We start from the raw sequence: 21746 nt of genomic DNA on the forward strand, positions 1-21746 counted from the left end.
TGGAAAGTCCCTGAGAGAAGCCGGGTTTGGTCATGTGGGAGGGGCGGGCACTGCTCTGGAATAGCTTGGCCGTGGCCTTTGATTTTATTGATAAAACCTCTCACTGGCTGTAAATGTCACACGTGGGGATGGAAATCAAACCCTCTCTGTGCAGTTGGGAGCCAGTTCTGCAGGCGTAGCTGTGCCTGAGTCGCCTCTCTTTGTGCTCAGGTTGTTCAGAGTGTGCTGCTAGTTGGGGCCTTATTGTGAACACAGTCCTGAGGCTAAGGCTGCTTTTCTTTCTTGATGGTCTGAACTTTGTTGAAAAAGGGGGAATTCCTGCTTAGCTTTTGAATATGTTTGTCCTTTGCAATGATGCCTTTCTAGGAACTGAATGATTTTATTTATTTATTTATTATTATTATTTTTTGAGACAGGGTCTTGCTCTGTTGTCCAGGCTAGAGCGCAGTGGCGCGATCTCGGCTCACTGCAACCTCCGCCTCCCAGGTTCAAGCGAATCTTCTGCCTCAGCCTCCAGGTGCCTGCCACCACACCTGGCTCATTTTTTGTATTTCTTGTAGAGATGGGGTTTTTTACCATGTTGGCCAGGCTGGTCTTGAATTCCTGACCTCAAGTGATCCATCCGCCTTGGCCTCCCGCAGTGCTGAGATTACTGGCATAAGCCACTGCACCTGGCCAAATCGAGTGATTTTTTTTTTAAAACTTTAGGTAAACGTTGATGGAGTGCTTGCTGAGCGCTAAAAGCAGAGCTGAATTCCCCAGCAGCCCCGGAGCTACTCGTTCTGGCAGCTGGGTCCACCGTGGGGGTGCAGGGAGACCTTCCAGAGGGGACACAGACGGGCTGCACGAGCACGGAAAGGCCGGGAAAAGCCAAGTCTGTTCGGCCTCATGGACATTCTAGTGACATTCAGAGGGATGACGACTGTATTTGCGTCAAATGTTTAGTTTGAATTCTGGCTGAATAAATATTGATTTTTTTTGAACTGTGGCCGCTGTGAGTGGGGAGAAGACTGAGACAGATGGTGCTGGTGTAGATGTATCTGCTGCAGGACATCCCTGGTCCCCACTGGGGATTTCAAGTACCAAGTCCCAAGAGAAAGGTGTTTTTTTTTTTCTTTTTTTTTTGAGACCAAGTCTTGCTGTGTCACCCAGGCTGGAGTGCAGCGGCCCAGTCTCGGCTCACTGCAAGCTCCGCCTCCCAGGTTCACGCCATTCTCCTGGCTCAGCCTCCGAAGTAGCTGGGACTACAGGCACCTGCCACAGTGCCCGGCTAATTTTTTTGTATTTTTAGTAGAGACGGGGTTTCACCATGTTAGCCAAGATGGTCTCGATCTCCTGACTTTGTGATCCGCCCGCCTCGGCCTCCCAAAGTGCTGGAATTACAGGCGTGAGCCACCGCGCCCGGCCTAAAGAACAGTCTTTTAATTAAATCTAAGAACACTGACTATTTGGGGATTCGTTTTTATGTTTCGTAAGCCTTAATAGTTGTTTTGTAAGCCATAATAGTTGTTTCATAAGCCATAATAGTTGCTGAGACTCGTCTTTGACTCAGCTTGATGGTGGCTTGTTACACACTAGTGCGGCCGAGGCCAGGTCCTGTCCCGTCAGTGGGTAGCAGAGTGCAAGGCGCTGTCGGGTTCAGGGAGTTGGTTCCTTTAGCAGGCTTAGCTTGGACCAGTGCTATGGGAGGTCTTGGAGGGCTGGGCCCGTGTACCCTGGGGCGCCTCTGAGGAGTAGTTGCAGCATCTGTATGAAGGTTTGGGAAGAACACTGCCCAGGGAGGTTGAAGGGAAGCCAGCCCAAGTGCCTGTGCCGTCCAGAGCAGGGTCTCCCCTCTCCGGGGAGGTGTCATTAACCCTTTCCTGTTTCACTTGGGGCTTCTGAGCTATAGCCAGCTTTCCATGGAGCTGCTGATCCCCACTCCCCACTCCCTGAAGGGCCCTGCAGCCAGGTCCTCTGCTGTCCTGGCCTCTCGGGAACCTTCCTCTCAGCACGTTGTCCTCCTCTCTCCGGGCTGCGCCCATCGGTACAGAATGTGCTGTAGTGTCTCTCCTGTCTCAAAACTTAGGGTTGTGCTCAGTGAGCTAAGCCAGGCACAGGAAGATAAATACTGCATGAATTCACTGACAGAGTCCCCGGAGTGGTCAAATTCAGAGCCAGGGGATGGTGCTGGGGGTTGGAGGAGGGGAATGGGGAGTTAGGGTTTAACAGGGATAGGGTTTCAGGTTTCTACAATGGAAAGGGTTGTGGAGGTAGATGGTGGTGATGGTTACGTAACATCAGTGAAATGTACTTAATACCACAGAACTGTGCACTGAAAAATGGTTAAGATGATGCATTTTATGTTTATCATGATTCAAGAAACTTAGCAGATTTTCAACTCCATGTTCCTTTGACTTCCATTCCCTTTCTCTGTTCCCGGTCATAGCAGACTTCTCCCAAAAGACATGTTTAAATCTGACCGGGCACAGCGGTTCATGCCTGTAATCCCAGTACTTTGGGAGGCTTAGGTGGGCAGATTGCTTGAGCTCAGGAGTTCAAGACCAGCCTGGGCAAGATGGCTCTACTTCTGGGCGTGATGGCTCACACCTGTAATCCCAGCACTTTGGGAGGCTGTGGCAGGTGGATCACAAGGTCAGGAGATTGAGAATATCCTGGCTAACACAGTGAAACCCTGTCTCGACTAAAAATACAAAAAAATGGCCAGGCGCGGTGGCTCAAGCCTGTAATCCCAGCACTTTGGGAGGCCAAGATGCGCAGATCACGAGGTCAGGAGATCGAGACCATTCTAGCTAACATGGTGAAACCCCGTCTCTACTAAAAAAAATACAAAAAACTAGCCAGGCGTGGTGGCGGGTACCTGTAGTCCCAGCTACTTGGGAGGCTGAGGCCAGAGAATGGCGTGGACCTGGGAGGCGGAGCTTGTAGTGAGCTGAGATTTGGCCACTGCACTCCAGCCTGGGCGACAGAGCAAGACTCCATCTCAAAAAAAAGAAAAAAAAAAACACACACACACAAGATGGCTCTACCAAAAATACAAAGAAATTTAGCTGGGTGTGGTGGTGTGTGCCTGTAGTCCCAGCTGTGCGGGGCTGTGGTCAAGGCTGCAGTGACCTATATTCGCACCCCCTGCACTCCAGCCTAATTGACTGTATCAGTCCATTTTTCATACTACTATGAAGATATACCCGAGACTGGGTAGTTTATAAAGAAAAAGAGGTTGAATGGACTTATAGTTCCACATGACTGGGGAGGCCTCACAATCATGGAAGAAGGCAAAGGAGGAGAAAGGCACGTCTCACATGGCGGCAGGCAAGAGAGCATGTGCAGGGGAACTGCCCTTTATAAAACCGTCAGATCCCATGAGACTTATTCACTATCATGAGAACAGCACGGGGAAAACCCGTCCCATGATTCAGTGACCTCCCACCGGGCCCCTCGCACAACACGGGGATTATGGGCACTGCAGTTCAAGATTAGATTTGAGTGGGGACACAGCCACACCATATCAGTGACAAAGTGAGACCCTGTCTCAAAAAAACAAAACAAAAAGCCTTGCTTAGTTTTATTTCCACACCTCACCGGCCCCTTATGGAGGCAGGCGGGACCTCCTGTGGCTTGGGCCAGAGGCCTGAGAGTCCTTCTTGACTTCTCTGTGTCCCTGTAAGAGCACATTCAGTCTGCCAGCAGGTCCACGTGGCTCCCCAGACACGTCCTGCATCTCACCCTCTCTCCCCTTCCACTAGCACCTTTGTGGTGCCTGCCACCCCGTTCTTCCTCCTGTGACCACGCGGCTTCCCAACCTTAGAGTCTGTGAGAAGCGCGGCTGCCAGGCAGTCCTGGAAGGGTTCAGCCACGTCCCGTCACCTTGCTGTCCCGACCCCTCACATCCAGGCAGAGCCCTCAAAATGGTCCAGGAAGCCCTGCCTGGGGCAGCAGTGGGTCAGAGAGGTGACTGGGTTCTGCATCCTGCATTCTAGATTGTTCCTGGCTTGGGTATGGCGAGGAGCTGGCGCGGCCTCCTTTCCCTCTGTGTCCTTTTCCCTTGCCACCCTGGCCATCTGTGGACGTCCACAGTCCTCTGCCTCACCTGACACTTAGCCTGCAGCACCGGCTCCTGCCTCCCTAGACTGCATCTTGTGGCACCTTCCCAGCCCTGCCTCCACTGCCTGCCTTCCCTGGTGTTCCGGCACCGGTGGTCACTCTATCAGGTTGTCAGCTCCAGGAGGGCAGGGCCTCTGCCCAGTTCATGGGTGGCTCAGTATGTGGGAATGCGTGGGCTCCTGAATGACCTTCCTGTGTGTCACTGGCCCTCGCCTGTCTTCCTTGTAGCTTAGGCCCTTTCCAATGTATGTGCTGTGCAGCTAGAACCAGCCTGTCCCAGGCCTAGCTCCTGGCACCTTGGCCTGGTGGGCTTGTGCCTCAGGCCTTTGCTGGCTTCCTGGTGCTGGAGGCAGAGGCCACCTGCCCTCATGCTATCTCCTGTGCATGTTCCCTGTCCCTTCACACCTCCCACCTACAGTGAGGATGGGGCTGGGACTGGCAAGACTCAGCCTGGACCGTGTTTGCTTGGTCATCAGAGCAAGAGCGTGGCCTGCTTTCTCGGTTAGGAGCTGGTGTGTGTGGCAGGGACCCGCTGGTGCAAAGCAGGGATTGTGCACTTGGCTGTTTTAGGGGGCAGATAGGGGAGTCTGGCGGTGATGAGGCACCTACACAGAGACCCCCGTGGCAGAGCATCCCCTCAGCTCAGGGTGGGGCGGAGAGAGTGGAGACGAGGACACACCAGTCTCCTCCTGCCCTCCCACCTGTGGGAGCCCTGAGAGCTACCTGCAGAGGGCGGCCCCCAGGACAGGCGGGGAGGATGGCACCGAGGACCCGCATGCAGACACCAAACTGGCATTATATCGCCTGGTGTCCTCGGGTGAAGCTGTGGCTGCCCAAATGTCCCACGTGAGTTCTACTGACACTTTCTCCTTTTGTTGCCAGAGCTGCCACGAAGGCCGCTGCCCGCTCATGCTGACTGAATGTCCTGCATGCAAAGGCCTGGTCCGCCTGGGTGAAAAGGAACGCCACCTGGAGCACGAGTGCCCAGAGAGAAGCCTGAGCTGCCGGCATTGCCGGGCGCCCTGCTGCGGGGCAGACGGGAAGGTGCGTGCGGTGGAGCAGCAACCTGTGTGACTGCAGCCATGCGGGGCTGAGCTGGGGAGCTGTGTGCTGGCCACTGGGGCTGCGTTGGCCCCTTTGCACTCGTTCCCCGCCTCGGCTCTTTCCCTGGAGACATGCAGGTGGATGTTTCTTGGCAGAACTGGGAATGGGTGTAAAGTTAATGCCGAGGCCTTTCAAAAACATTTTTGTAAGCTGGGCGCGGTGGCTCATGCCTGTCATCCCAGTGCTTTTGGGAGGCTGAGGTGGGTGGATCACGAGGTCAGTAAAAAAGTTTTTTTTGAGACGGAGTCTCGCTCTGTCACCCAGGCTGGAGTGCAGTGGCCCGCTCTCTGCTCACTGCAAGCTCCGCCTCCCGGGTTCGCGCAATTCTCCTGCCTCAGCCTCCCGAGCAGCTGGGGCTCCTGCCTCAGCCTCCCGAGCAGCTGGGACTACAGGCGCCCGCCACCTCGCCCGGCTTATTTTTTTGTATTTTTAGTAGAGACGGGGTTTCACCATGTTAGCCAGGATGGTCTCGATCTCCTGACCTCGTGATCCGCCCGTCTCGGCCTCCCAAAGTGCTGGGATTACAGGCTTGAGCCACCGCGCCCGGCCGAAAAAAAGTTTTAAAAAAAGCATTTTTGTCTTAGAAAAGTCTAAATGCATCAGGTAGAGAGTGCAGCGGTGGGTATGTGTCCATCCTCGCCAGGCCTGGGCGTTGCCCCCGAGACAGTTGCTCAAGTGTGACTTCATGTTTCCCCGAAGCGTTGGTGAGAACACACTTCTGCGGTGCACAGAGCTACAGTCGCTAGCGCTATGTCTGAGCTGTAGCTGTGACTGTCCACACGACCTACATCCTGTGTCTGCATCCCTGTTGTCTGTCTTTGCCTTGGTGTATTTGGATCACGATCCACACAGGGTTCCTGACTTTGGTGGAAATGTCTCCGAGTGTCTCCCTGCCTCTGGGGCCCATGGCATCTTTTTTCCTGGGCTCTTGTACTTCAGGAGCCCCACTTCGCTGACCCGTCCCCACTTCCGTGTAAACTGTCAGATGGATGGGCCTGACCAGAACACATCTGGGGCGCCAGGCCCTCCGCAGCGGCATATCAGGGTCTATCTTGGAGATGTCCCGCACGCAGCCAGCCCAGTCCATCCGCCAGACCTTCCCACCAGCCTCCCCTTCTGGCAGGAGCAGCATTTCCCCATCTCCACGGGGGCGTTTGTTTCACGTGGCTTCCGAGTCTCCTCTGGTGGCCTGGGTCTCCCTCGCATTGCCCTGGAGCTGGCAGAACAAACAAAACGTTAAGATCTCCAAGGCTCCTGGGTGGTGCTGGCAGGATCCTGCCCGGGAGGAGCACCGTCCTGCAAGGCTCGAGGGTGACCACGTGCTCCTGCAGCCCCTCAGCGCTACCCAGCCCAAGCACTGTGTGCCACCCTCCACCCCCACTTGCCACCCATGCCTGGCATTGGCGTCCAGCCTCATGCTCCTGATCACTTCTTTTGAAGGCGCACCACGAGGTCTGCCCCAAGTTCCCCTTGACTTGTGATGGCTGCGGCAAGAAAAAGATCCCCAGGGAGAAGGTGAGTGTCCTTCATGTCCTCTGAGGACCGCAGGGCGGGGCCCATGTGTTGGCCGTGAGGGTCCTGTGGGGTGGGGGTTGGGACAGGTTATGACCTTTGTGCCCAAAGGAACCGCAGTGCAAAGCCCCCGTAACGTTGGGTCATGGATGCGTTCACGGTGGCGGCTGCTCTCCTGAGTGGACCGGGGGCCAGGTGGCTGAGTCCCGAGCCCTCTTCTTCATCCTCCAGTGTACACAGCTGCTTACTTTTGGGCAAGTCATTTCCCAGTTATCCTGAAAATGAAACATTAAAGTTCTCATAGCCCTCCATGTGCTGCTTACGAGAAATGTTGGTACTGACTTTGATGCTGAGTGTTTGCAGCAAGCAGCCGGAGTGGAGACTGGGCGCCCTAGTCTGGTCTGCCGCCACAGCAGTGAAATGTTGGTGCCTCGCCTGGCAGAACCTCGTCCCTGGCATCCTTACTCTGTCAGGAAAATGGCTTCTCGCCCAGTTGAGAGTTAACTGCTGCAGATGACACCTTTAGGAAGGAAGCTGGGAAATAATACACATGGAGATGTTTTCCCAGACTGCCTCCCTTGTTGGAGGTGAGGGTAGCTCGTCCAGAGAGGCTGAAGCTCTGGAAGGGGAGGTGGCACCCGCTCTTTGTGTCAGAGGTCGGATGTGGAGGTCTTGCAGGTGGCAGTCCCCATCTGGGCAGCCACAGGAGGGGTCAGGCTGGCCGGGCCCGCCCGCAAGCTCAGCCCGACAGGTGTGTGCCTATCTTTCTGGTTTGCTTCTGTTTAAATAGAGGTCACAGCCCAAGCCCTGAAATGGGTGGGGCTGGGGGACGGGACAGGGCTGTCTCCTCACCTCTGTCCACTTGTCTGTGAAATGCCCCACACTGTGAGCTTGGCCAAGCGCTGTCTGAACGCGTCCTTTCCTTTCGCCTGGAGACTGAAACTCACACTCGAAGCTTGATGGGGGGTTTGTCTCGTCGGAGCACCATAGAGGCTGTGGCTGCTGCCATGCCCCCTTCAGAGGCCAGGATGCCCACCTGGGGGCCGTGTCTGCAAGGCTGTATCTCCTGCTGGTGGGGCCTGGAGGTGCCCCTGAGAGGCGCCCTCTGCGCATGCCCTAGTCTGCATCAGCGCTTGTCTGTCCTGAGGGGGTTTACAGAGGAGTCAGGAGGTGATTCTTTCCTTGAGACTTTGTTTCCAGAGTGAAAGACGAAGACAGTCGCCCAGGCAGCACAGTGGTGTCTGGTGGACTTTGTCCCCATCACTGTGAACACGTGGCTTTCTGTGCGCATGGTGCATTTTCATCCCGTCTTTTTTTTTTGAGACAGAGTCTCGCTGTGTCGCCCAGGCTGGAGTGCAGTGGCGAGATCTTGGCTCACTGCAAGCTCTGCCTCTCGGGTTCACACCATTCTCCTGCCTCAGCCTCCCGAGTAGTTTGGACTATAAATGCCCACCACCATGCCCAGCTAATTTTGTTTTTGTATTTTTAGTACAGATGGGGTTTCACCATGTTGGCCAGGATGGTCTCAATCTCCTGACCTCGTGATCCGCCCGCGTCAGCCTCCCAAAGTGGTGGGATTACAGGTGTGAACCACTGTGTCTGGCCCTTTTTTCTTCTTTTTTTTTTTTTTTTTGAGACAGAGTCTTGCTCTGTTGCCAGGCTGGAAGTGCAGTGGCGCGATCTCGGCTCACTGCAAGCACTGCCTCCCGGGTTCAAGCAATTCTCTGCCTCCTGAGTATCTGGGATTACCAGCACCTGCCACTACGCCCAGCTAATTTTTGTGTTTTTAGTAGAGACAGGGTTTCACCACCTTGGCCAGGCTGGTCTTGAACTCCTGACCTCGTGATCCACCCACCTCGGCCTCCAAAACTGCTGGGATTATAGGTGTGAGCCACTGTGCCCGGCCTTTCTTATCTTTTTTTAGTGTTGCAAATCTTGGTTCCTAACACTGGTAACATATTTGCTTTATGTTATATATAGAGTAGGTTTAAAATTAAAAATACCTGCTGAGCGTGGTAGCTCACGCCTGTAATCCCAGCACTTTGGGAGACTGAGGCGGGAGGATCACTTGAGGCCAGTTCGAGACCAGCCCGCCCAACATGGTGAAACTCTGTCTCTACTGAAAATACAAAAATTAACTGGGCATTGTGTTGCACATCTCTAGTCCCAGCTCCTTGGGAGGCTGAGGTGCGAAAATTGCTTGAACCCAGGAGGTGGAGGTTGCAGTGAGCTGAGATCACACCACTGCACTCTAGCCTGGGTGACAGTGAAAGCCTGTCTAAAAAAAGAAGGCAAGGCCGGGTGTGGTAGCTCACGCCTGCAGTCCCAGCACTTTGGGAGGCCAAGGCCGGTGGATCACCTGAGGTCAGGAGATCAAAACCAGCCTGGCCAACATGGCAAAACCACTTCTCTATTAAAAATACAAAAATTAGCCAGGCGTGGTGGCACAGGCACTCCTGTAATCCCAGCTACTTGGGAAGCTGAGACAGGAGAATCACTTGAACCCGGGAGGCACAGGGTGCTATAAGCCAAGATCGCACCAGTGCACTCCAGCCTGGGCCACAGAGTGAGACTCCATCTCAAAAAAACAATAAACAAAAACCAGCAACGTGACTTCTGGTGATGAGGCCACCTGTTTCTTCACAGCTCTTTTTTTGTTCTTGGAAGTACATCTTACCAAGACGCAGGGTCCACATACCATGTTCTGAGGTCAATTGGAATACATTTTTTCTTTGAGTTTATGTTAGATGTGGTGTGTAGTTCATTTGCTTCGGGTTCTTTTAAAATGTGAGGTTTTTTAAAGATTTGCTTTTGTTCTTTGACGATGTAAACTATTGGCCTGCTATCTATCAGTCAGAGCTGCCTCCCTTCAGGCTGTGTCTCGTCCTCCCAGCCCCTCCTCTCCATCTTTGCTGGTTTTGCTGGAGCCTCTCTTGGTGACCACGCTCCCAGGGCTTGGTTGGGTTCCTCACCGCTGCCTGGGACATGTGCAGGGCTGAGCCAAGCATGGGGCGGTGTGTGTTGGGACCTGGTCCCTTGAAGGCTGGCCTGTGGGGCTCGCTGGACAGAAGTGGGCCTGGGCCTCATGGCCGAACAGCCCAGAAGCCTCGGCGGTCACGGGCACCTTTTGTTTGATGACGTGTTTGCTCCTTCATGATGACACTGGCAGGAACCACAGGCGGGCGGTGTTTAGCGTTTCCTGGGGGCCTGGGGGTTGCCCTCCTGCCCTCACAGGAACCCTAGGGCACCCTTTATCAGATGAGGAAATTGAGGCTTACAGAGGCCAGGCACCCAGCTGGCTTTCAGCTCCGTGGATGGCCCAGGTGGGCAGCGTGGGGCGGCTTGTCTCTCCTCGTTTCCAGCAGCGCCTTCTCTCACACCTGCCCTCCCTGGGCGCTCCCACCCCCATTCCCAGCATGCTGCACACACACCAGATTCCTGGCCTCTTCTCCTTCAGCTTCCAGTGGTGGAAATTTCGGAGCCTGGACAGAGGAAAGAGAGTGCGTTAGAACTTGGGGCCCTGCTGCGGCTCAAGATCGGGGGTGTCCAGTGCCCGTTCTGTTCCATTCCTGCCTCCACTTCTTCCCGCAGCCCAGTGTTTCATCCGAAAATACTTCAGTGACAGCACAGGGATCCTTGCTTTATTTTAAGAGAAAATACCTTGTGGGTTCACACTGATGTTTGCATTTCAGATTCTTACCCAACTTCCATGTTGCTGTCTCCTTTCTACAGAAAGTCATGGTTCCTGTTGACATTGCTGTACATAAGAACAGTGTCAGTAGCACTGACTGTGATCCGTGGCGAGTTATATGATGACGAAGTTCTCTTTCTAGTTCTCTTTGCTTTTAGAGTCTGTATTGAGTTGCTGTGTGATAAGTCATTCTAAGCAGCATCTCTGGGCAGGCTCTGGGCAGACAGCTGTCTCAGTATGCCAGGGAGGCACATTTGTTTCATTTTGCTTTTGAGTTTTCTTTTTTTTTTGAGACGGAGTCTCACTGTGTCGCACAGGCTGGGGTGCAGTGGCGCGATCTCAGCTCACTGCAAGCTCCGCCGCCCGGGTTTACACCATTCTCCTGCCTCAGCCTGCGAGTAGCTGGGACTACAGGCTCCCGCCACCACACCTGGCTAGTTTTTTGTATTTTTAGTAGAGACGGGGTTTCACCATGTTAGCCAGGATGGTCTCTATCTCCTGACCTCGTGATCCACCCACCTCGGCCTTCCAAAGTGCTGGGATTACAGGCTTGAGCCACCGCACCCGGCCTTGCTTTTGAGTTTTAAAGCTTGCTCTTAAAAAAGAAAAAAAGGCTGGGCGCGGTGACTCACGCCTGTTATCTCAGCACTTTGGGAGGTGAGCGGATCACGTGAGCTCAGGAGTTTGAGACCAGCCTGACCAAATGCAGAAACCCCGTCTCTACTAAAAATACAAAATTAGCCAGGTTTGGTGGCACATGCCTGTAATCCCAGCTATTCAGGAGGCTGAAGCAGGAGAACTGCTTGAACCTCGGAGGCGGAGGTTGTGGTGAGCTGAGATCAAGCCACTGCACTCCAGCCTGGGCAACAAGAGTGAGACTCTGTCCCCGCTCCCCCGCCTCCCCCCCAAAGAAAGGGCTGGGTGCAGCGGCTCATGCCTGTAATCCCAGCAGTTTGGGAGACCAAGGTGGGCGAATCACCTGAGGTCAGGAGTTCAAGACCAGCCTGACCAACATTGTGAAACCCCGTCTCTACTAAAAATACAAAAATTAACCAGGCGTGGTGGCGCATGCCTGTAATCCCAGCTACTCGGGAGGCTGAGGCAGGAGAATTGCTTGAACCTGGCAGACAGAGGTTGCAGTGAGCTGAAATCGTGCCATTATACTCCAGCCTGGGCAACAAGAGAGAAACTCCGTCTCAAAAAAAAAAAAAAAAAAAAGGTTTTGTAATTTCGTAAAATGGTTACATGGCACCAAAGCGAAAACTGCAAAAAAAAAAGTGCATTCTGAGACCTCACAGGGAAACGTGTCAGGCCCCCGTCCGCAGCGCTGTGCGGCAGTTCGGAAATTTGCATTTCCATAAGCATTGTGGGAGCACCGTTGCCACTGTGACGTGTGAGAAGCACATCAGTCCTCTGTGTCGCGGGTCCACGCTGTGGATCCAGCCAACCATAGACTGGAAATGTTCAGGGAAAAATGCACTGAATATGCGTGGATGTTTTTTATTGACACAGCGTTCACGTTGCAATGGTCGTGAGTCACCGAGAGCTGATTTAAGGTATAAGGGAGGGTGTGCTTAGGCTCTGTGCAAACACTCTGCCGTCTTCCATCAGGGACGAGCATCCTTGGGTTTCAGGGACCCTGAGACCAACCTCCAATGGGTGGCAAGGGACAGCAGAGTCTCCGGGGCTTCTGACGGGCACTTCCCAAGCTGTGGTGTGACCGAGCACATCTGTGCTTCTCTTGCTGTTTATGACTCCCGCCCACTTAATGGTGTTTCTGGTTTTTTGTTTGTTTTGGGGGGAATTGTGCAAGGTTCTTATGTTATTGTTTCTGGAAACTGATTCACAGTTAGGGCCGTTTCCCACGTCCCGGGTATGTGGGAATCCTGTGCTGCATCTGATGTTTGTGGGTTTGATTTTCTCACACCCAGGGCTGCGACACACCTGCCATGTCACCTGGGAAATGGAGGAGGGACTTGGGTTTCATGTTTTTCCTCGGGCTGTTCCCGCATCCTTAGACCGGTGTCAGATACCACAGTGTTGGGCTCTGTTTCTTCCCTGGTTCGATGCTCGTGTCATATGTGAGTGTCTGTGTGCACTTGGCCCCTTTCTGGATTTTACGTTTTGCTTCATGTTGTGTCTGTGTCATCCTGCACCACCGCGCACCAGGTGAGCAGTGGGTGTTTGACTCTGGGTTTTGAACCTAGGCCCTGGGGCCTCAGCACTGCATGTCCTGTGGACTGTGATAGAAGGACAGGCGTGCCATGTAACACACAAGCTGGGGTCTCCACAGGTGTCCCGAAACGCTTGCCCATCTCAGTTACTGGCACAGTGTGCATGTACGCACAGGTGTGTGCACGGCTGTGTGCACATGTTGCTTTGGAAACGGGCTGTTGGGTTTCATTCAGTGTGAGAGTGAAGAGGCCAATGGGGCAGGTCATGTAACCCTCTGTGTAAATCACCGTGGTCTGTGTGGAAGTACTGAAATGCATCAGAACAGAGAAAGGTGGCACTGTGACGCCATTCCCTTGTAGTTTCAGGACCACGTCAAGACTTGCGGCAAGTGTCGAGTCCCTTGCAGATTCCACGCCATCGGCTGCCTCGAGACGGTGAGTCTGGGGGTCTGAGGTTGGGCGTGGTCTTCACTGCCTCCAGCCCAGCGCTTCCTGGGTTCCTTCCGGCTGCTCCTCAGCCTCTTCTGCAGCACTGCCTCCCACCCTGGCTGTCTGAGTGTCCCCAGCTTGGTCTCTGGGCTGGCAGCCCTGTCCACTCCCATCCTCGTGGTGGCGTTGTAGTGCCTGGCTTTGACTGCCACCTGTCTCTGAGGATGCCCAATGCCTGTGCCCACCTGTCGCCTTGAGCCTCCCTGGGTGTTGAGTGCACATCTCAGATGTACCCGGCCAACTCGCCACGACCACTTCTTGGCTGCCGTCTCCCTGCCCCTATCTCACTCAGAAAAGGGCAGCACTCTAACCCAGCGGCTCTCGCCAAGCCCTCCGCCACCAACAGGCACTCGGGCCCCTCCTCTCGCTTCACACTTCACGTTCAGGCTGACAGAGATCTCGTCTGCCCTCACATGGTTTCTGGACACCTGGACCCCCCATCTCCCCAGCCGTCACTGCCCTGTCCACGTCGTCCTCATCTCTCACTGGGACCCAGACTCAGGCGCTTACGGGACCCCTGTTCTTTTCCGCTCTGGCCTGTTCACAATTGGGAATCAATCACAGCTCTTCCTCACAGCTTCTCATTCAGAGCGGCCTGTTCCTGTGATCTTTCCCTCCCCTTGGCTATCTCCTCTGCCCTGCTCGCTGGCCTGAGCTTCCTTGGGCATGCCCACTTGTGCCCACCCCAGGCACTTGGACACTGGCACAATGGCCAGGCGCCTGGGTCTCTCTGGGTGGACCCCCCTGCTCCACCCCTGCAGACTCTGGCCCTCTGTCGCCAGCACCTCATGTCTCTGTCTCTTGTCCGTCTTGTCCTGTACAACAGGAGCCCCTTGAGATCAGGACCCTCGAGGAGTACTGGGCCCAGAGGTGGCCCCCAGCTGAGGTGTGTGCCTGATGGATGGAGAGGGGCAGGCCGTGGGTGCAGACCCTCCCCCGGCCAGCTCGCTGAGCGGGCACCTTCCCTGCTTGGAGACAGGGATGCCTTGATGGTATTTGTAGTAGAGTCAGTTGCTGACTTGATTCTGTGTGGCCTTAGGTATTGTGTTTTCTTCCTAATAACGGTGAAAAGGACCGTTTTCTTTGTCTGCGTTGGATAGTCTTCCCCTCTCCGTGTTCTTGTCTGTTTCCCGCTCCAACCTGGCATCTGCCATCTCCAGGAAGCTCGGGCTTCCCGTGTGGGAGGTTGTTTAGAGACCACCTGGGCCTCAGTGGTGCTCGCTGCTGCCACTGTGCTCCTTGTTTCTGGACCTTTGGGTGTTGAGGAATGAGAGCGAACACAGCATGAGTCTGTGGTGACACTCGCTTCCCGTTTGCACAAAGGATTTCCCCATGCTGGCACCCACCCCAGGCTCAGCCAGGACCTGCTTTTTCCATGCCACACACGGCGTGGTCCCAGCGGCACCGGTCTCTGAGCAGATGCAGGGCAAGCTCTCGTCCAGCTGTTTGTCTTTTGAGTGCCCTTCTGCTCTCTGGGTGGCTGTGCCTCTAGCTGGGTGTACATGTAAGTCCATTTGTTTCTTTTTTTTTTTTTTTTTTTTTGAGACAGAGTCTCGCTCTGTCGCCCAGGCTGGAGTGCAGTGGTGCGATCTCCGTCACGCCATTCTCCTGCCTCAGCCTCCCGAGCAGCTGGGACTACAGGCACCCACCACACGCCCAGGTAGTTTTTTGCATGTTTAGTAGAGACGGGGTTTCACTGTGTTAGCCAGGATGGTCTTGATCTCCTGACCTCGTGATCCACCCGCCTCGGCCTCCCAAAGTGCTGGGATTACAGGCCTGAGCCATTTGTTTCTTTTTTTTTTTTTTTTTTTTTTTGAGACGGAGTCTCGCTCTGTCGCCCAGGCTGGAGTGCAGTGGCGCAATCTCGGCTCACTGCAAGCTCCGCCTCCCGGGTTCACGCCATTCTCCTACCTCAGCCTCCCGAGTAGCTGGGACTACAGGCGCCCGCCACTGCACCCGGCTAATTTTTTTTCTATTTTTTAGTAGAGACGGGGTTTCACCATGGTCTCGATCTCCTGACCTTGTGATCCGCCCGCCTCGGCCTCCCAAAGTGCTGGGATTACAGGCGTGAGCCACCGCGCCTGGCCGCCATTTGTTTATTTTACTGTGATTTTTTTTTGAGTGTCTTTCTTATTTATTTATTTATTTATTTATTTATTTATTTATTATTATTATTTTTGAGGCTGAGTCTTGCTTTCTCACCCAGGCTGGAGTGCAGTGGCATGATCTCAGCTCACTGCAGCCTCTGCCTCCTGGGTTCAAACAATTCTTGTGCCTCAGCCTCCCAAGTAGGTGATGAAAGGCCCAAGTAGCTGTGATCACAGCTGTGCACCACCATGCCCAGCTAAGTTTTGTATTTTTAGTAGAGATGAGGTTTCACCGTGTTGCCCAGGCTGGTCTCGAACTCCTGACCTTAAGTGATCCTACTGCCTCAGCCTCTTAAAGTGCTGGGATTACAGGCATGACCACGCCTGGCTCATTTTAAAATTTTGTTGCGGAAATTTGAAAATAATTTAATTGCAAAGTCAGGTCTATAAAATGAGGTATGTTTAAGGCAGCCTAATTTCCACCCCTTCACCTTCCCCCTGTGGGTAGCTTTTTATTTTTATTTTATTTTATTTTAGAGGCAGAGTCTTGCTCTGTCACCCAGGCTGGAGTGCAGTGGCGCCATCTCGGCTCACTGCAACCTCCACCTCCTGGGTTCAAGTATTCTCCTGCCTCAGCCTCCCAGGAAGCTGGGATTACAAGCGCACACCACCAGGCCCAGCTAATTTTTGTATTTTTAGTAGAGATGGGGTTTCGCCATGTTCGCCAGGCTGGTCTCAAACTCCTGACCTGACCACCTCAGCCTCCCAAAGTACTGGGATTACAGGTGTGAGCCACCGCGCCCGGCCTATTTTTGTATTTATTTATTTATTTTTGAAACAGAGTTTACTCTGTCACCCAGGTTGGAAGTGCAGTGGCACCATCTCGGCTCACTGCAGCCTCCCTCTCCTGGGTTCAAGCAGTTCTCCTGACTCAGGCTCCCGAGTAGCTGGGATTACAGACATGTGCCACCATGCCTGGCTAATTTTTGTATTTTTAATAGAGACGGGGTTTCGCCATGTTGGCCAGGCTGGTCTCAAACTCCCCACCTCAGGTGATCCTCCCACCTTGGCCTCCCAAAGTGCTGGGATTACAGGCGTGAGCCACCGTGCCTGGTCGTGAGTCACTTTTTAAAAAATCGTGTGCTGCTTTTATTTTTCTTTTCTTTTCCTTTCTGTCCCTCCCTCTCTCCCTTCCCCTCGCCTTCTTCCCTTTGTCCCGTCCCGTCCCTTTTTTCTTTTCTTCCAAACAGGGTTTCACTGTGTCAGCTAGGCAGAGATGCAGTAGTATGATCTCAGCTCACTGCAGCTTCACCCTTCTGGGCTCAAGCGATCCTCCCACCTCAGCCTCCGGAGTAGCTGGAACCACTGGCACACACCACCATGCCCAGCTCATTTTAAAAAAATTTTTTAGACGTGGGTTTTCGCCATGTTGCCCCAGCTAGTCTCCAACTCCTGGGCCCAAATGATCCTCCCGCTTCGGCCTTCTGAAGTGCTAGAATCACAGTTGCTAGCTACTGTGCCTGGCTGCAACTAAGGTCTATAGCAAGCTTCATATTCTTTAAACATACCTGACTTTCAGTCTGTCATGCACAAGAGGGATCAGCCATGGCCAGGCCACCCAGGCATCCCTATCTCTGACTCTGGCCTGTCTCCTCAGCTCCGAGGCCCACGTCCCCGGGTGGGAGCTGAATGGTGGGTGGAGCCAGCAGCCTCCCTGCCCTGTGTCTGCAGGTGGAGGGTGAGAAACAGCAAGAGCACGAGGCACAGTGGCTGCGGGAGCACCTGGCCATGCTCCTGAGCTCAGTGCTGGAGGCAAAGCCTCTCTTGGGAGACCAGAGCCATGCGGGGTCAGAGCTCCTGCAGAGGTGCGAGAACCTGGAGAAGAAGACGGCCACTTTTGAGAACATTGTCTGCGTCCTAAACCGGGAGGTGGAGAGGGTGGCCATGACTGCCGAGGCCTGCAGCCGGCAGCACCGGCTGGACCAAGACAAGATTGAAGCCCTGAGTAATAAGGTCTGTGCCTGCTGGGCGGCCAGCCATGAGGAGGACAGTGTAAAGGGGGATAGTGTCTGCACCCCAGCAGGTTCTAGCAGGTCCTGGAACTTTAGAGCCTGAACAGTGTAGAACTCCATCTGCAAACCCCAGTCCAGCGTGGTTTCTATGGAAGGCTCTGGCCCCCTTCGTTTCTGAGTCCTGTTCTCTGAGGGACCCAAACCCTGGAAGGTCATAGAGACCAGGCCGTGGGCGGGAGCCTCCTCTCTCTGATGGGAGAACAGAGTCAGCCATGGGGATGTGCAAGGCCTGGGATGGCTTTTCAGCACGCTTGCTGGCCAGGAGCTTCTGTGTGGACTTGGAGCCACCCCCTCTTGGCCAGGGTGGGGTTGGGTTCTTGTGTACAGGGAGTGGACGTGAGAAACACGGAGCCCAGGGGTGCCCAGGACCACTGTCCTGCTGGAGATCGGTGGGTGTGGGAGGCGGGCTCGTGCCACCCCCCTCCGGTAAGAGGGAAGGTGGTCTTGGCGCCCGGCAGGTGCAGCAGCTGGAGAGGAGCATTGGCCTCAAGGACCTGGCGATGGCTGACCTGGAGCAGAAGGTCTTGGAGATGGAGGCATCCACCTACGATGGGGTCTTCATCTGGAAGATCTCAGACTTCGCCAGGAAGCGCCAGGAAGCTGTGGCCGGCCGCACACCCGCCATCTTCTCCCCAGGTGTGGTTCTAGGACCCCTACCTCACTGCGGCTGTTGTTTACATGGCACCTAGGTCCCCTCACCCCTGTGACCACATGGGACGTCTCCCAAGGGAGGCTGAGATACGACCCCCAGTGATACCGGGAGCGGCGGTGCCTCCCTGAGCGGCGAGTGGGGCAGCCGAATATGGGCTGGCCAGTGGGTGCCCTTGGGTAGGGATCGGGGGTGGGGGGTTGGGCTGGCTGCCCTCCTGCTTTGCCTGCCTTCGAGGTGTGCCCCTCGTCACCCATAGCCTGGTCCTCCGGCACACGGCTCTAAAGCAGACATTACATCAACAGGCTCTCCTGCCTGATCCCAGCTCCCAGAAAGACAGGACGGGTGGGGGTAGCCGTGGGGGTGGGACATGGCTCCCAGGATCTTGGGGCCGAGCTAGTCTGACCCCTCCCAGGTTCAGTTTCCACACGGAGCTCAGGGACGGTGTTTCTCACACTCCCTTTTTTTTTTTTTTCCCCCAACTACAAGTTCTTTCGAGAGGGTGCTCGTGAGGTCTCCCCTGGAGGGCACTGCTGGAGAGGGGCTGTGTGGTGGCCGCCCAGCCACAGGCTCCTGCCAGGACTGTGCTTCTGGGCACTGCAGTACAGAGGCGGCCCCCTGCTGTCCTTTGAGGCCCTGGCTGACCTCGTGGCGGCCCCAGTCATCGTCTCATCCCCGACTCAGGCACTCCCTTTGTGGCCTTTGTTGACGTGGCTCAGGAAACACCCTCGTGTGGGCTTTATTTTTGCACTGACTTGGTGAACCTGCTGATAGAATCTTAGGTTCTAGGATCGAGACTGAGACGTTGTAGGCACCTTTCCTGTTTGAATTGAGCCTAGCGTTGCTGGCGACACTCCCTGAGCAGCGGGGCCATGGCTCCTGTGCTCCGGCAGAAAGAGACCCAGGCGCCGTCTGGAGGGGCCGCCGTGTTCTGTGTGGTGCGTCCTGACGAGGCCTTCAGCAGGACCAGAAACAAAACCCACACTCTCTTTCTCCTCGGAGTTGAGACTGGAAAATGACAGATTGTTTCAGGGGAACTTGAGGGAACAGTCTGGGCAGCCTACAGGGCGTGGCCCTGTTCCTCCAGGGCTGTGAAAGGCAGCACTGCTTTCTGGTGGCGACCTTCCCTCTGCAGCTGCTTGGCTCAGCCGATGGTATATGCTGGGAGCTCTGCACTAAGCGTGAGGTGAAGGGTCAGCATTGGGGAGGCCCTGCCACGGAGGCGGTACTTGGGCAGGAGGACCTGTTTGTGTGGAACATCTGCTTTGAACAATGCTGGTGAACCCAGTTTGTGTGCAGCACGCGTGGAGGACGAGGACAGGGAGGATGGGCCAGGGCGCGCGGTGGAGGACAAGGACAGGGAGGGTTGGTCCTGGTGCTGCCACAGTGGGGTCCCTGTGTTCAAACGTGTGCACGCGGGGTCCTGTCATGTGGCTTGGAAAGCAGCCCCTGCCGCGTTCTGGCTGTCATTCGCGTCTGTGTCTCGTTGGGTGGGAAGGAAGTGGACTCTGCTTGTTTCGGGGTTCACTCTAGCAAGCGCCTCTTCTGAGGCAAGCTTGGGGCCCACCCTAAGCCCTGGGCCAGTCAGGGCTCCCCTCTATAGCTCTGCTGTGGCCCCAACCTCTGCATTTGGTGGATCTTGCCGTGTTGCTCTACTCATCTTCTTTTTTTTTTTTTTTTGAGAGGGAGTCTCGCTCTGTTGCCCAGGCTGGAGTGCAGTGTTGCGATCTCGGCTCACTGCAAGCTCCGCCTCCCAGGTTCACGCCATTCTCCTGCCTCAGCTTCCCGAGTAGCTGGGACTACAGGCGTTCACCACCAGGCCCGGCTAATTTTTGTATTTTTAGTAGAGACGGGGTTTCACCGTGTTAGCCAGGATGGTCTCGATCTCTTGACCTTGTGATCCGCCCACCTCAGCCTCCCAAAGTGCTGGGATTACAGGCGTGAGCCACCACGCCTGGCCCTCTACTCATCTTCTTAAGTTTTGGGGGTTACATTTGGGATTCTTAAAAATGCTTTTTCTGGGCCGGGCATGGTGGCTCACGCCTGCAATCCCAGCACTTTGGGAGGCCAAGGTGGGTGGATCACAAGGTCAAGAGATCGAGACCATCCTAGCTAACACGGTGAAACTCCATCTCTACTAAAAATACAAAAAATTAGCCGGGTGTGGTGGCAGGTGCCTGTAGTCCCAGCTACTCGGGAGGCTGAGGCAGGAGAATAGCGTGAACCCGGGAGGCGGAGCTTGCAGTGAGCCGAGATCACGCCGCTGCACTCCAGCCTGGGCGACTGAGCAAGACTCTGCCTCAAAAAAAAAAAAATGCTTTTTCTGGCCAGGCGCGGTGGCTCACGCCTGTAATCCCAACACTTTGGGAGGCCAACATGCGTGGATCACCTGAGATCAGGAGTTGGAGACCAGCCTGACCAACATGGTGAAATCCCATCTCTGCTAAAAATACAAAAATTAGCAGGGTGTGGTGGCAGGCGCCTATAATCTCAGCTACTCAGAAGGCTGAGGCAGGAGAATCACTTGATCCCAGGAGGTGGAGGTTGCAGTGAGCCGAGATTGTGCCTCTAAGTCTGGGCAACAAGAAAGAGAGACTGTCTCAAAAAAAAAAAAAAACTTTTTCTAATTTTTCTAATTACTACTTTTTTTTTTTTTTTAATGAAATTTGTTTTCATTGGAAACTAACTGCATAGTTTGAGAAAAAAACTTTCTTTGCACCCCAGAACCTGAATGTTTCTTTGTGGGTGTTTTTGTCCCTGGGGGAGGGCAGCCAGACAGGAAGAGCCCTGCCCCACCCTTGCTGAGTGTCAGCTTACCAGGCGTCCCTCCTGTCTCCACAGCCTTCTACACCAGCAGGTACGGCTACAAGATGTGTCTGCGTATCTACCTGAACGGCGACGGCACCGGGCGAGGAACACACCTGTCCCTCTTCTTTGTGGTGATGAAGGGCCCGAATGACGCCCTGCTGCGGTGGCCCTTCAACCAGAAGGTGTGAGGCCGTCCCCACAGGCTTTGCTGAGGGCCGCACCCGAGACTCCCTCTGGGCAGTGCAGCTTCTGTGGTGCAGGGTCGTGCGGGACAGGGTGGCTTGGGCTCGCTGGACCAGGCGTCTGCAGCGGGCACGTCGCCCTGGGGTGCTGTGTCACGTGGCGGAGAGCTCTGGCAGTTTCTGTCGTTTCCATGATTTCTGAGCACTGGTCCTTGACACAAGCAACTGGCTTCCTGATCCGTCAGATAAATATAAATATGACTAAGAAAAAGCACAAGGCCGGCCGGGCGCGGTGGCTGAAGCCTGAAATCCCAGCACTTTGGGAAGCCAAGACGGGCGGATCACGAGGTCAGGAGATCAAGACCATCCTGGCCAACACGGTGAAACCCCATCTCTGCTAAAAAATACCAAAAAAACTAGCTGGGCGAGGTGGCGGGCACCTGTAGTCCCAGCTACTTGGGAGGCTGAGGCAGGAGAATGGCGTAAACCTGGGAGGCGGAGCTTGCAGTGAGCTGAGATCCGGCCACTGCACTCCAGCCTGGGCGACAGAGCGAGACTCCGTCTCAAAAAAAAAAGAAAAAAGAAAAAGCACGAGGCCAAGTGTAGGGTGAGTATCCCTGTGATCCCAGCACTTTGGGAGGCTGAGGTGGGAGGATTGCTGAATCCCCAGGAGTTTGAGATCAGCCTGGGCAACATAGTGAGATCCCATCTCCACAAAAAAAATAGAAAAATTAGCCGTGCGTGGTGGTGTGCACCTGTATTCCCAGCTATTTGGAGGCTGAGGCAGGAGGATTGCTTAAGCCCAGTAGGTTGAGGCTGCAGTGAGCTGAGGTCACGCCACTGCACTGCAGCCTGTGCAACAGAGCAAGACCAG

At 54.6% G+C, this 21746-nt stretch overlaps 1 protein-coding gene across 10 annotated transcripts in view; it reads left to right on the forward strand.

Moving 5' to 3' along the window:
• The window catches only part of TRAF2 (TNF receptor associated factor 2), a 45214-nt gene that overhangs the window by 21333 nt on the left and 2135 nt on the right, over positions 1–21746 (forward strand). For all 10 annotated transcript variants that reach the window (XM_008005563.3, XM_008005560.3, XM_008005558.3 and 7 more), the window contains 6 exons: positions 4987–5148; positions 6649–6723; positions 12946–13020; positions 16893–17174; positions 17692–17869; positions 20724–20872. In XM_008005563.3, the coding sequence (XP_008003754.1) occupies positions 4987–5148; positions 6649–6723; positions 12946–13020; positions 16893–17174; positions 17692–17869; positions 20724–20872 (921 nt within the window). The remainder of the gene's footprint in view (positions 1–4986; positions 5149–6648; positions 6724–12945; positions 13021–16892; positions 17175–17691; positions 17870–20723; positions 20873–21746) is intronic.

This window comes from Chlorocebus sabaeus, chromosome 12 (assembly GCF_047675955.1).
Source record: "Chlorocebus sabaeus isolate Y175 chromosome 12, mChlSab1.0.hap1, whole genome shotgun sequence".
Taxonomy (NCBI): domain Eukaryota; kingdom Metazoa; phylum Chordata; class Mammalia; order Primates; family Cercopithecidae; genus Chlorocebus; species Chlorocebus sabaeus.